The sequence below is a fragment of the Garra rufa genome, chromosome 2, assembly GCF_049309525.1.
Source record: "Garra rufa chromosome 2, GarRuf1.0, whole genome shotgun sequence".
Classification (NCBI taxonomy): Eukaryota; Metazoa; Chordata; class Actinopteri; order Cypriniformes; family Cyprinidae; genus Garra; species Garra rufa.
Window position 1 is genome coordinate 21,724,838 of NC_133362.1, and position 15,572 is coordinate 21,740,409.

The 15,572-nt window shown below is 36.6% G+C and overlaps 1 protein-coding gene across 4 annotated transcripts; it reads left to right on the forward strand.

Annotated features, from left to right (window-relative positions):
• The first annotated feature begins 1,568 nt into the window (after window positions 1-1,568).
• mapk8a (mitogen-activated protein kinase 8a) lies at window positions 1,569-15,491 on the forward strand. 4 transcript variants are annotated; one of them, XM_073833891.1, is made up of 12 exons: window positions 1,569-1,727; window positions 3,225-3,393; window positions 3,479-3,608; window positions 3,705-3,763; window positions 3,936-4,074; window positions 6,872-7,037; window positions 7,431-7,502; window positions 9,360-9,542; window positions 9,859-9,983; window positions 10,254-10,317; window positions 12,114-12,191; window positions 13,223-15,491. In XM_073833891.1, exons 2-12 carry the CDS (start codon window positions 3,272-3,274, stop codon window positions 13,366-13,368), a joined length of 1,284 nt encoding a protein of 427 aa, XP_073689992.1. In that variant the 5' UTR covers window positions 1,569-1,727; window positions 3,225-3,271; the 3' UTR covers window positions 13,369-15,491. The 4 variants fall into 4 exon arrangements, with proteins under 4 accessions (XP_073689992.1, XP_073689993.1, XP_073689991.1 ...); XM_073833892.1 differs by having other exon boundaries at window positions 12,114-12,173; XM_073833890.1 differs by lacking the exon at window positions 7,431-7,502 and adding an exon at window positions 9,084-9,155.
• The last annotated feature ends 81 nt before the right edge of the window (window positions 15,492-15,572 follow it).

Genomic DNA, 15,572 nt, shown 5'->3' on the forward strand with positions numbered 1-15,572 from the left:
AGCTATTCTTAGACTACAGCTAAGAGCTCAATTGGATTAAATGAGGAGCGACAAAAGAGGATGAGGAAGTCTTCAGGAACATTTTTTTACTCAACACTCTTAAAACAAAGGCACAAAGCTGTCAGTGGGACAGTACCATAAAGAACAAAAGCTAAAAGGTAGATATTTGTATTAGTTTATTTATATTAGTAACTAAAATGATAGTAAAGCTGTGGTCCTTTTATGTACACACAGCTAAGGTCAAAAGTGTGCATACACCTGGCAAAGTCTGCAAAAATGTTAATTATTCTACCAAAATGCATGATATGTTTATTTAGTACTGACCTGAATAAGGTATTTCATATTAGGTGTTTTTTAGGTATTAGGTATTATTAGGTACATCACAATAAGGTATTTTCTGAAGAACAGTGGGCAGTTTAACTGTTCAGAACAAACAAGAGACTCATGAACAACTATCACTAAATAAAAAAAACACACAGCTGTATCAAGTGTATGTAAACTTTTGAACAGGGTCATTTTTATAAATTCAACTATTATTTTCTCTTGTGGACTACATGTAAATGTCTTTTATGTGAAATATCTTGTCCAGGTCAGTACTAAATTAAAAATAACATGGATTTTGTATGATCCTCTTATTTTTTGGTAAAATTAATTAACATTTTGCAGATTCTGCAAGGTATCTGTAAACTGACCACATATATATTTGGATATGTAGGCTATCATTTCATTTCATGTCCTTGTTTAGGCCTCCCTGACAGAAGAATTTTTCCACCCACAACATCTCAAATCCTCTATTGTGTTGAATACCATTCGGTAGTGGAAATTACATTTAAAACATTTTGGAATAAAATGGCTGGCTCTTTTGTCTTGCTAAAGCTAGCTAGCATAGTCTTTGGATACACACAATTGAACATTTCAACACTTTTGCATAATTTTACAGCCTGATTGGAAGTTACATAGTATAAAAATGTATATTAAAACAATATTTACCTGTCTATTTAATCTCAAGCTCATCACTGCCACTGTTGTCTCCTTGGTATAAACAATAACTTTTTGAAAAAACTTTATTAGGTGCCAGAACTGTGGACAGTCCTCTTTTTTCGAGAAACAGCTTGATATAGCAATTTTCACGCAGGCAATATAAAAAAAAATATATAATTTATAATTATTTAATCTTTGTTTACATGAACATAGGCTAGTTGTTTAATGTCTATTTTTTATGGATTTTAATATTTTATGAATTAAAGTGTCCATCTAAACTGGCTAAATATGTTAATATGCTTAAAAGGACAATAGGATGAATATTATTTTGACAGATTTTGATAGAATCCTGTGGATAACAGACAGACAGACAGACAGACAGACAGACAGACAGACAGACAGACAGATAGATAGATAGATAGATAGATAGATAGATAGATAGATAGATAGATAGATAGATAGATAGATAGATAGAATGTTGTGGGCTATCTATGAATAGACCGGCGTGATGGCACGGAAGCGCGTGGGGGTTTGGTGACGTAGAGCGCATGTAGTCCGCAGTGCACGCGAGGCCTGCTGCCAGTGGAAGAAAGCGCTTTCAATACGGTGAGGTCATGTTATCGAAACCAGCAGCAGAATAAGCGCTATTAATAATCGATAGAGTCTTCACCACATCGTTTCTGAAGAGTCCGGGTATTTAAGTGACATTTAGGATACAGGGAGTGTTTATATTTCAATCGTAGCAGGTAAGTGAGCGTTTTAAGGTGGTTTTAATGCACGGTATTGTTTCGCCGTGGGGGAGGGTGTCTGCATACATCACAGATAATGTTCATTTTTATTTGAAAAATTAATACGACAATGTCGCTGTTTTGAATGATGAGGCTTTTAAACTTAGTGGCGAATAAATGAGCCGGGCTCCGTGGGTTACGTGAGATCGCTTACAATGCTATTTGTCAAGCTGCTCGCTTTGCGTGCCACCCACTGTAACCATACTGTCTGTGTATTCTGGATAGAATTCATTTAGGAACGTAACATATGAATGTAGGTTGAATTACATATAGTTTAGCATTCATGCTAATCACTGTCTAAGACTAGACAAAAAAACTATAGATTATTTCTTGTCTGTATATAGTATGTTACAGGCCTGTGCTGTCATATAAATCAGGATACATATCAAAACATTTAAATGTCACTTCTAAATTAATTGGCAATAGGCTGAATGATAATTTGCCCATTAGATCTGTTTGATGAGTAAATTGTTATAATTATTAATGAAAAGAAAACAAACATGAGCCTTAATGTTTAGTGGCATGAACAAATGATAAAAGTTTGTCTTAAACAGGATTTGTCACATTGTTTAGACTGTATGTAGATATCAAGTTAACCAAAAATGAGCTATTTAACTACAAAGTTAAAAGTTATCAGTGAGGCTATTTTGTAAATAATTCAGTTACTTGAATATGGTTATCTGGTAATAATTCTTGTGGTTTGAATTCTTTGTGGTTCTCTTTGGGAATGTTGTGCTAAGTAGTTTTGAGTCAGTGTTATTAGCCTGGAAGTCTTCTTTATTAGGCTCTGATTAAAATAAGTTGTTATGTTACTTGATTAACTGGTTTGTTTGGGTGCATGCCTGATTGTATGTCAAGAAGTGTTTGGTAATCTATTTAATTTTGTTTCTTGCTTGATTGTACACCGTTAAACCACAAATCAAAGCTTGTTCAGAATAAAATCTTGAGAAAAGTCTCTCTCTGTTGCTATGGATCCAAAATGCAGTTAAGTATTCAGACATATTCAGTGCTACTTCCTGTCATCACAGTGAATTGTGTTACTTTTAATGTACTGCGACATATCAGGGGGAAAAACTTCTCTCATATGATGCCATTTGCAGACAAAACAAAAAATGTGGAAGCATTTTTCTGTGGAACTGGGTCATGCTGTTAGTCCTGCTGTTTTAACTCAGGTTAAGAGCTAATAGGAAACTGCCCTACTCTTTGATGGCATATGAGTCCCCTTTTTATGTGTGCATGTGTTTCTAACAGCTGTATGCTCTAGTTATTTTCTTTTTCGATGGCACAGAGATAAAGCCCAGAGCCTAAATGAGGTTTAGGACCACTCTTTGCTGTCCTTTCAGTTTATTCTGCTGTGCCAGAAAAAAGATGCTGCTGGAAAATCATGTTACAGTGATGAAGCTACCACAACAATTGCAATATTATAGTGGATTTTGCTTTGTTTTTACGGTCTAGGTTTGTAAAGGTCTGCCTCGTTCGGATGCTCACACATCGGCTTCAACATGAACAAAAATAAGCGAGAAAAAGAATTCTACAGCGTAGATGTGGGGGATTCAACATTTACAGTGTTGAAGCGGTATCAGAATCTAAGACCCATTGGCTCGGGTGCTCAGGGAATCGTCTGGTATGTTCTATAGCTCATATTGCACCTTAAATCAAGGACGTTACAGAGTCGCAGCATCTTTTCATCTAATCCTTTTCTCTTTTAGCTCAGCGTATGACAACAACCTTGAGCGAAACGTGGCTATAAAGAAACTCAGCCGGCCTTTTCAGAATCAGACTCATGCAAAACGTGCCTTCAGAGAGCTGGTGCTCATGAAGTGTGTCAACCATAAAAATGTAAGTTGTCACCCCAAAATGGCTCGTAACATGTTGCATGCAGTGAGAAATCCAGCAGAGCATAAGCCGGCTAATAGATATGCTTTTCATTTCCAGATAATAGGCCTCTTAAATGTTTTTACACCACAAAAGACATTAGAAGAATTCCAAGATGTGTGAGTATATGTTGCGTATTTATACGGTTAAATATGCCGGACCCCAGCTGGTACCCCCCTAATGCTCTCTCCCATCCACACACACCCCTCCCCTTCGTCTGTGCTCTCTCTTACCCCCCCATCACACCCTCTTTTTTTGTCCCTCCCCTTCCCGCCCCTTCCCCAACGACAGTTACCTAGTAATGGAGCTGATGGATGCCAACCTCTGCCAAGTCATTCAGATGGAGCTGGACCACGAGCGGCTGTCCTATCTGCTGTACCAGATGCTGTGCGGAATAAAACACCTCCACTCGGCGGGGATCATCCACAGGGTCTGTGCTCTTTAGCCTAAAGCCTGTCCGCCTAAACAAAAAGACTGCCGTACGCATCCAAGGTTGCACTGACAGCGAAAAGCTTAACAATCAGTAAAGGTGAGGGAGGGGGAGGGGTTTCATCCCTTGGGCTGATTACAAAAAGCCAGACCTCTGCCTGCCTGCCTGACTGCCTGACTGCAGCTGCTGCTGTGGACTGCATTGCGCTGTTGAGGCAGGGACGTGTTGAGAGGCGACAGGAGGGAAGCGATCAAGTGATCCTCAGTAAACATCGCTGTCCCGTAGTCCTGTTTCACCTTGACTTATACAGTGTACTACTTTTGCGCAGATGTGATCGGAAACCTTCATGTTATTACAATGAATCTTGTGTCACTGCACAAGGTCATGTCTCATTAATGGCAACCTTTGAACGTTAAATATGCAAATTTCATTTGTCGTAGGTAATAGATAATAAAGCGTTAAATGAATAAAAAATGGTTTCATACGGACAGATCCATCGATAGGTGAAGAGAAAACACCGAAAGGAAATAAGTAACCCTTTTTCAAGGTTAATGATGTGGAAAGACTTGTTTGTGGAGAGTGGAATACAGAACATTAATTTTGATACACTATAGCCCTTGGAAATATACTGTATTGCTGGTTAATTTTCAGTTAGACAGCACCAGAAGTGAAACCAAAATAGGGAATACTACCTGACATCTAGAACGTTTTCTATAGCCCACACATTTTATAAACATTTAAGGTACACTGTAAAAAAAATTTAGTAAAATTTACGGTGAAAAACAGGCAGCTGTGGTTGCCAGAATTTTACTGTAAAAATGCAGTAGCAACGTTTTAGGTTTTACAGATTTCTCTTAAATTTCCATTTAAAATCTGTAATTTCATTACCTGATATAATTTTAATATACCAACCTATTGAAGTACTGAAATCTGTTTTGTACTTTTTGTATACAGTGATAACTACCAATAGCAGGTGGTGATGAGAAAGTCACATAATGAACTCAAGCTCATCACAAGCAGCTTTTAAATAGTAACGCATATAGAAGGTGCACAGTGTCATTCACACAAACACTAAACACCATCATAGTAACAAACATGAAACTGAAATAATGCAATAAACATGTATTTAACCACTTTAGATGCAACATACAACCATAATGTACACAACTGTTAAGAAAAAACTGACGCAGAAGAATTGTGGTATGCAGGGAATTCTGGGAATATCAATTTACATTTTTTCACTGTAAATAATACATTCTTGTTTATTTCCAAAAACTATACACTACCATAAAATGACATGTAATGTCCAATACAGTAGTTACCGTACATAGTTGGGGAATTTACCGTTAACCAATTCTAGTTTTTTTACTATAGCATTTTTACAGTCTTTTGCCATTAAAATCATGGCCATTTTTACAGTGTAAGTCGTCTGAATCAAATGATTCACGATCCGATTGGAGCGCTTTGAAACAGTGAATCTTTTTGCGACGCAGTGGTTTACTGATTCGTATTTTCTAAAAAGCTCCGTTGATACTTTGCTCTAGGGCTGCACGATTAATCGCACAATATTGTTAGGCGTGTTTAGTCAATGAAGCCGGTACTTTGATTAGTGGTAAATCTCCATCACGTGCGTTCAGTGTACCGGCTTCATTGACTAAACGCGCCTCACAACATCGTGCGATTAATCGTGCAGCCCTACTTTGCTCACCTTCTCTATAAAATGTGTTCGTTGTTTGAAATTAAATTATTACTATTAATAGGCCTAACTTACAATGTTTTTATTAAATTGTGATCACATAATACAGCTTCCGTTGTATTAAAACATTTCATGACTTGACATTCATTATCTGGTTCTTGCCTAAAAATATGGGTATATAATGCACGTTGTTAACAGATTACACTTTTGGTGTAACAGTTTGGTCAACCTCTGCCTATGGAGAGAGGAAAAACAAGTTTTCAAATGCATCTCCCTCTCTGTTTTTTTCACAAATCGCACCCTGATCGTAGGTGTATATGACTTTTTTTCTTTCAGACAAATACAATTGAAGTTATATTAAAAATGTCTTGGCTCTTCCAAGCTTTATATTGGCAGTGAATGGCTGTTGATAATCAGTAGTCCAATAAAGTGCATCCATTCATCATAAAAAGTACTCCACACAGCCCGAGGGGTTAATAAAGTCCTTCTGAAGTGAAACGATGTTAGTGTAAGAAAAATATCCATATATATAAAACTTTATTAAGCATAATCTCTAGCTTCTGCTACCTGGAAAACCAGTCTCCTCTTGGCTTATATCGAAATCTTCTGACATTTTTCTTTACAAATCCTTATTTTGTACTTCTAATTTGTGGCCGTTGTTTTGTTTTGCTTTTTTTTTCTGAGCCTCTGTGTTTATCACTTCTCTCTGGAGTTTACTCTATGCCTACTTCCTACGTCATCCACTGAAACACCACTCTCTCATGAATGCACGTAGGACAGTTAGCAGAAGCTAGTGTTTTAAATATGGATATTGTTCTCACACAAACGCATTGATTTACTTCAGAAGGTCTTTATTAACCTCCCGTAGCTGTGTGGAATACTTTTTGTGATCTCGACACCCATTCACTGCCATTATAAAGCTTGGTAGAGCCAGGACATTTTAATATAACTCTGATTGTATTAGTCTGAAAGAATAAAATCATATACATCCAGGATGGCTTGAGGGTAAATAAATCATGGGGTAATTTTCATTTTTGGTCTCTTAATGTGTGTACAAATACAGTAAATGAGATGCTAAAATTCAATCTTGTGATTCTTTAGGATCTGAAACCCAGCAACATTGTGGTAAAGTCAGACTGTACCCTGAAGATCCTGGATTTCGGTCTGGCCAGGACAGCAGCTACGGGTCTGCTGATGACACCATATGTGGTGACACGTTACTACAGAGCCCCTGAAGTCATCCTGGGAATGGGATATCAAGCCAATGGTCAGTGCTGCTGACAAGCAGCAGAATGCCTAGTTGGCACATCCTATGCATGCTTAACGTCCAATATCATCCTCACATTGCAGGTTTCATTTCACGCTTTTATAGGCCTCTCTAATGCTTTCCTTGCACTAATAGCTTTGTGGTTTCAGCACCAAGATATGTTACAAGGGACAAGATTTTTAGGAATTCTTTTTTTTTTTTTGGTTTTCTTTTTGATAAAATGTGAAGCCTGTTCAGTGTGTGAAGAGTAGACAATGCCTTGGTGTGTTCATTAATTTCTTACCCAAGCTGCAATGAATAAAACAAGCTCTTATGCAACAGTACAAAAATACTAACACCCCCTGACTTCCTGCTTAACTGTTTTCTCTCTTTCCCTCTGCTGCACGCGCTTAGTGGACATTTGGTCTGTGGGCTGCATTTTGGCAGAAATGGTCCGTCACAAAATCCTTTTTCCTGGGAGGGACTGTATCCTTAAGCCATACAAGTAAAAAAAAAAATGCATCATCGACGCTACAGTTGTTTGTTGTCATTTTGACAAACTACACTTTGCTCAAGGGGCACATATTGAGCTACATACTGTATAGTTTGGCATAAATGTTTATAAAGATTATTTTATATTGTGTTTTTTTGTTAAGCATGCTGTGTCTTCATCAAACATTGTTTGGTGTTTTGATTATAGCTCTTTTTTTGCATTTCACATCATTATTTCTTAGGTGCAGTTTTGAATTTATAGTTAATTTTGGCTTTACGTTTACGTTTTGGATTTTTACACAGGCACCTGCTTTTTTATTTATTCGTTGTTTCTCATTGGTACTTGGTCTACTGTCATATTAAATGAAAAATAAGCTAAGATTTTGAAAATATAGTCATAAAATGTATATTATGAGATGATTCTCAAATGTATTCTAGAAATCTTTTTAAAATGATTTTTATGTGGTACTAAACGCAATTCAGTATGATGGTACTAGTTGTTTGTAAATTCTTTCAGCCATTTTAGCTGTTCTATTTTCTGCTCTTGTGATGAGGATCTGACATTGTTTTTAGTTTCATATTGTAAAATTACATCTAAGCAGTCGGTTGTATTTATGAGTTGTTAGATCTGAAGGTTTGTCCCTCTCTGTAATATACACTACCATTCAAGAAACCACTGTACTACCGTATCTACACTAATCAAGAGATTACTACTTTTATTCAGAAAGGAATGCAAATAAATTGAGCAAGCGATTATAATATTACAAATGATATTTATTTCAAATGCTTTTTGTAAAGCTTTCTATTCATCAAAGAATCCTGAAAAATATATCACATTTTCCACACAAATGTTAAGCATTTTTTTAAATATTAATAATATTAAGAAATGTTTCTTGAGCACCAAATCAACATATTAAAATGATTTCTGAAGGATCATGTGATACTAAAGACTGGAGTAAGGATGCTGAAAATTCAGGAATAAATGACATTTCAAAATATATTGAAATAAAAGACTATTAATTTGTACTGTATTTGTAACATGCAAAATTGGTGAGAATAAAAGACTTAGTCAAAGTATAAGTACAATATAAACATCTTACCAGCTTTTGAATGGTAGTGTATATTAGAAATGTGGGATTTTGAGGTATACCATTAGGACAAGGGTGGTTTGTTGGTGTTTGAGAACACATTGTCCCATCGTCCCAAAAAGCCTATTTCAGGATTTTCATGTCATCTGTAAAAAATCTAAATCTGTAATATTGTACAACATTATTTTCCCCTCCATCATAATCAGTTACTGAGTCACCATTGTGAGTCACAACATGAGTGTAAATGGTCAGGCCTGTAATGCGCTGAGAAACTCGTTTCCGGTTTATTTATAGTATTGCGACGATCATTCTGTTACGTCTGTGCTCCATTCACACTGACTTTCCCCGCTAGACATGGCAGATCCTGCATGACGCACATCACTCTTCTTGCCATCTGATTTCATCGTCATTTTGTCTTTTGTCATTTTGCCTCGCTTTTTTTTAGCTCTGTGTTGCATGCTAATTTCACTTTCATTTCATTTTTCAGTGGATGTATGGTCTGTTGGCTGTATCATGGCTGAAATGGTCAGAGGTAGTGTGTTGTTTCCAGGTTCAGATCGTATCCTTACCTGTCTATCGTGTGCTATCCATTCCATGGTCATCCCTTTTCTTTATTAAAAGGCAATACTTCCATAACTTTCCATGGTACACTCTGGCTCTTAGGACTAGGTTCAATGTACAAGATTTATGGAACACTTTCAAGAAGACCATTTTAGATATTATAGGGCTGTTTATACTTTTCTTAACCCTCTAATGCCTGAAGATATTGATCAGTGGAACAAAGTCATAGAGCAGCTAGGAACACCGACCCAGGAGTTCATGTTGAAGCTCAACCAGTCTGTGCGGACCTACGTGGAGAACAGGCCGCGGTACACTGGGTACAGCTTTGAGAAGCTCTTTCCCGACGTCCTGTTCCCTGCTGATTCAGAACACAACAAACTGAAAGGTACATCTGCTTGGCATTATATACATAATAGCATTTTGACTTAATTGAGCAGCCTTCCAATCGCTGCTTTCAAATGTAGGTGTCAAAATGTTGATAATGTGTCAGTTTAGTATTTTAATACCTTGGAAATGAAAGATTTCATGTATTATTTAACTGACGCAACAAAAACAACCTAATTTGCAATTCTAATCATTTCCAGTGCATTCACAGTGAGTGGCCTGAATAAGCTGCTGTGTGGTCGAGGTGACATGTCAAGCCACTTGAGAACTGCTGAAGCACCATTAACTCTTTGTACTGGATGTTATTTGTTATGCAGCGAGCCAGGCGCGGGACCTGCTGTCTAAAATGCTGGTGATAGATGCATCCAAACGAATCTCTGTGGATGAAGCTCTGCAGCACCCCTACATTAATGTGTGGTTCGACCCAGCTGAAGTGGAAGCGGTGAGCTTATGTGCATTCACACACACCTATTTCCAATCTGAATCTATCAAGTGCACATGCAAGCTCATTGTAATTTCAATTAATCATTTTTCCAAATCATCAAACCAAAGGCTGCATAATTTTTTCAAATCCAAAAAAGTCTTACTGAGTCTAGTTCTCACAACAAAAACATGGATTTTGTGGCTGTTTTTATCCAGATAAGCTCATATTCAACACATTGATTGTTTTTCTCACCAGTATAATTATGTGTGCTTATCTTTCTCTCTTCAGCCATCTCCTCTAATCACAGACAAACAGCTCGATGAGAGGGAACACACAGTGGAGGAATGGAAAGGTGGTTTGTTTTTCTAACTTTAAAGTTCACTGAGTGAAATCCGATGCAAGAGCAAAGTGCCAGTGGTTGAGAACGAACATCATTTGCCCACTGCACACGCGGTCGAAATCTTGTCTGCAGGGGTCACCTGATTAAATAGTGTTAATAAGCTCCTCAGCATGTTTAAATGTCTGATGGCAGTTGCTTAAATTAGAAAGATTGATATTTCTTTCAACTCATGCAGCGTGTGCTGTCAATTTAAACCTTGCAAGTTTCCATGACTTCGTTCATCTGTTCAGCGTATGACAGTAAATATCTAAGTAACAATGCAACTAACTTTTTTCAGCTACATGACAGTAGCTCAGCTTTTTTAAGGCAGTCTAGCTGTTCCAAATTTCCAATGACAAACTAATTTGTTCAACCAGTAGCTACTGTATGTAGTGTGACGATGATGCAATGTTACGTCTCCTTGATTTTAGGTCGAAGGTTCCTAAAAGTGTTGCCTATTTCGATTTATTTTAGTAATCAGTTCATTTGGAGAAAAACAAGAAAATTGACTTTTATTTCATTCCCTTATTTTCTTCCAAGTATGTGATTAAAGGGATAGTTCACCTTTATGCCATTCCAAACCTGTAAGAACTTAAATTAAGATATGAAAAAGTAAGATATTTTTGAAGAAATTTGAGAGCTTTCTGACCCTGCATAGACCGCAACACAACTAACATATTCAAGGCCCAGCAAGGTAGTAAAGACATTGTTAAAGTAATCCATGTGACATCAGTGGTTCAACCATAATGAAGAAGGAAAGAAAACAAAAATAACTTTATTCATTAAATTCTTCTGTTCCGTGTCGGTCTTTGATGCACATTCACAAAAGAGTGCCACTACACATGCATGTGATGCTGCTGATGCAGGAGCCAGCGTTCTGATGTACAACTTGATTACAAGCAGAAGACGGCACATGCTGTACTTAAAACAGAAGGTTTCGACAGAGAGGATGACTTGCAGTTTTTTGCCCCAGCTTACTTATTTGAACCAGAATATAAGGATGATTACCTAAGAAAGATGGAGATTCTACACCAGAACACTGTCCCCTGTGTCAGCAGCACCACACACAACATGGAAGAGAAGAAATTGATGAATAAAGTTGTTATTTTTGTTTTCTTTGAGCTCATGAAGTATTGTCGTAGCGTCATACCATTACGTTTGAACCAATAATATAACATGGACTATTTTACCAATGTCCTTACTACTTTTCTGTGCCTTGAACATGTCAGTTGCATTGTTGTCTATGCAGGGTCAGAAAGCTCTCAGATTTCATCAAAAATATCTTAATTTGTGTTCCGAAGATGAACGAAGGTCTTATCTGTTTGAAATGACATGAGGGTGTGTAAATGATGACAATTTTATTTTTTTGGAGGAAATATCCCTTTAAATGCTGGTGTTCATCATGTATCTGTTTAATTTAATTAAACCCAATTGAAATTTGATGGTTTTTGTGCTAAATAGATATTTATAAAGCTTTATTGCCTGTAATTGAATGTATTTAGATGAAAACTGTGTAGTATAGTCTAATAAACAAATTAATTTTGAATTGACAACGTCAGAATAAATGGCTTCACTCTTTCATCTGCAGTAGTCAACATTTGAAGTGAATCAAAAAATTTGTCATAAGACAAGAACAGGTATTGTTTTGGTTTTAGGACAACTTTGATGATAGGTTTTGATCTACTTCAAATGTTTTATAAAACATATGTTCTATATTCTTTTACTTGCAATATATTCTAATCGTTCTTTGTTTTCTTTGTGTTCTTCAGAGCTGATCTATAAAGAAGTCCTAGATTGGGAAGAACGGATGAAAAACGGTGTCATTCGAGGTCAGCCTTCCCCTTTAGGTTAGTTAGACGAGTTTCTCTTAGTTTAATGCAAATTATGTTGATTATTTGTATTTTAAAGGGGACATCGGATTCTCATTTTCCACAAGTTGGTATAATTCTTTAGGGCATAGGTGCCCAAACTCGGTCCTGGATGGCAATTGTTCTGCAGAGTTTAGATCCAAATTGCCTCAACACACCTGCTGGAGTTTCTAGTATACCTAGTAAGAGCTTGATTAGCTGGTTCAGGTGTGTTTAATTAGGTTTGGAGCTAAACTCTGCAGGACACTGGCCCTCCAGGGTTGAGGTCAGGCAGCCCTGCTTTAAGGTCTTTATGAAATATGTATAACATACTTTGGTTAAAATTCCTCAATAGTTGTGTAAAACAACTCTCTTTTTACCTTGTCAAAAACAGCTCTTTTCACAGAGTGCATGTTTTGGTGCATAGCTTTTTAAATGTTAATGAGCTCTGCTCACCCCGCCCCTCTCTTCCATTGTTTGTGTATTTGGTGATGCGTTACCATCAAAAACAACAAATGCATCATCATTAGCTATGATTTCAGGAGAAAATTAAGAATATTATGCCTGGTTTACACTACAATCAGTGCTTGTGATGTGAAATTGGGCTTCACTTTTACATTCAAACACAAAACACCTTTATTGTTTACGAGACATTGTTATTGCTACAGCTGCATGAATGCAGAGAAAATGGTGGACAGTGCACAACTGGCTGAAAACGGAAATATGCTAATACGGGACAGTCCATCAGCAGTTGTGGGCAGGGCTTAAGCAATATGATGTCATACTGCTCAAAAAATCAAAACGCATAACTGAGACTGTTTAGGCTTTTTGGGGATTTAAAAAAGGAAAAAATTGAAATTGTAATCAGTGTAGGGTGGTTGTGTCAACAAACTGCTAAGACGCTTGCTTATATGCAAGCACCTTGTAAAAATGAATTTAGCATTCGATGTCCTCTTTTATTTGTTTACAATTTGCTTATCACACATCATGTGAAGGTAAGCTAACTAACTGTTGTGTTTCACATAGCACAGGTGCAGCAGTGATCAACGGCTCACCCCAGCCCTCCTCCTCTTCCTCCATCAATGACGTCTCCTCCATGTCCACAGAGCCCACCGTGGCCTCAGACACAGACAGCAGCCTGGAGGCTTCCGCAGGACCCCTGAGCTGCTGCAGATGACTATCACCTTCCCCTGGAGTTTCTATGTGTGTGGCATGGTATCAGATATAGGCCAGTCTAATGCTTTATTTCGGGTTGGGTATGGCTTTTTTGAGTTTCGTTCTAGATGCTGTAAATGACTACACAATTTTATCTTTTTAGTGACAGCCCTAACAGGCTTAGCCAATGATAGCAAACTCCTTAACAAATCTCTTCTTTTATAAGCTACATTTAGAGTATTTTGTCATGTTGTCGTAGAGTGATTTTGGAAGGTAATCTGTAAAGATTGAATTATGTGAATATATTTTCTCAAATTAATTTATTTTGAGTTTTTTTCCTGGTCAATGTATAATTTTCTTGGTCACTTGGGATATGAAAATCTTTAGAAATAAGTCCATATTAGTATTTTGAAATGGACATAACCATATTGCACAAAGTAATATCAGCATAGTTAAGTACATTTTATTTAAGTACTTGCCTAAAGCGGCATGTTTTCCATCTTTGTGCGCAGCGCATTTTATTGAGATTTTGTACAGTTTCATTTAGATATAAGAACTCACAACATCAAAAAAATATTTTTATATGTACATCAATTTATTTTACCAGGCTGTTCTTTTTTTCACGAATAGTTTTGCTGCTGGTTAATTTCCTGGTTGACTGTGAAATGTGACGTGCTTGTGCGTATGTCTCTGGTGTTCTAGTTCTTGTTCTAGTCCTAGTTATCTAGGATTTCAGCACCTTTTTAATTTTTTACAATTATAAGAAATTAGTTTTACCCCTTCAAAATCTGCATATAGAAGAAGCAGTGCCCTTCATTACCTTTGATTGTATTCTCCAATAGTTTTCCAACCCCTAATAAGGTTTGTTTCATGGCATTTTCTGAGCTAATTGAACAAATGTTTTACGATTATATTATTATTATTATTTGGAACACCAACAAAAGAGTCTACACTGGTTAATTTCTAGCATATTCCATTAGAGTTATTAAGCTACTTATTTATTTATTTTTGTACAACAGTGAAATTAACCAGATTTGGAAATGATTTATCTCTAAATCATTTTTAGTGTTTTTTTTGTTTCCCACATCAGGTTAGAAGGTCTTTAATGGCATGTTATGTGCTGTAAATGAGCGAAACCTACTGTATTGGGGATTGACCTACTGTACGTATGTGCTTTGTAACTTGTGACATTGAAAACTGTGGGGCTCACACATTATTTGATAAAAAGTTTAAGATATATCAGGGAAGTGGGTTTCTTTTACATTTGCTTTTGAATGTGACGGTGAGAGAGAGAATGTTGAATAGTCCTGAAGTTGGAGTAGAAAATGGGAATCTGAATGTTGTTGGCATTGGATTGATTTACCTTTGCACAGGGTAAAAAACAAATATTTTGCTATTACTTTATATTATTGTTGTTTTATTTTTAAGTGCTCTTAACAGTGGCAATGATATTAATCCCTACATACTTGCCTGGGAAGCCTGAGCCTGCTGTAACTGCAAAGAGCTAAAGCTTCTGAACACGTGATATGTTTTAGGCATGAAACACAAGAGCCGTTTGAAGGTCGAGTCTGAACTACCTCACATTGATGCCATACAGCTCACATTTTACAAGTATTACTGTAACCTTTATTTGATTTTATTTATTTATTCAGAAAAGTAGGAATTTTCAAGTGTCTGTATAGTTTGAATCTGTGAGTATGTACTGTATGTATGTGTATACAATTCAACGAGTGTGTGTCTTTGTTTATTTTAGACTGTGTTTTTTGTTTTCTTCTGCTTATGTGCAGTAACTGCAATGAACCATGTTATTTCAGACTCGACAACTATACGAAAATGTTTGGAAGGGTTCTGTCCATGTTTGGAGGAAAAGAAAAGAGAATAATACAAATGGAGAGGAAATGTTTTCACACCCCATCTCAATGATGGGTGGTATATTGCATGACCTGCTTAGCATTTGATTTTAAGTCCAAAACACTGTACAAGAACTATAAGATCATGGTGCTGGGTTTACTAGACTTCACAAACTGATGCAGTTGTTTTATATTAGGGTTAGCAGATTACCACCTCATTAGAATGCACTGAAATTCAACCGTGTTAACATCATAACAACTGGAAAAATGGAAATAAACAGTTGGATTAAAAATATACAGTTTGCTTGTGTGTGTTGTTGTTGTTGTTTTTTCCCTCTTCATCATTGTCCCCTCTCCAAAAGGTTATTCTTATTTT

Excerpts from the sequence above, each read along its gene's own strand:
- mapk8a (XM_073833891.1), top strand. The coding sequence starts at position 3,272 with ATGAACAAAAATAAGCGAGAAAAAGAATTCTACAGCGTAGATGTGGGG. Across the intron at positions 9,984-10,253 it reads ACCCAGCTGAAGTGGAAGCG|CCATCTCCTCTAATCACAGA; the intron begins GTGAGCTTATGT and ends TTCTCTCTTCAG. Across the intron at positions 10,318-12,113 it reads CACAGTGGAGGAATGGAAAG|AGCTGATCTATAAAGAAGTC; the intron begins GTGGTTTGTTTT and ends TGTGTTCTTCAG.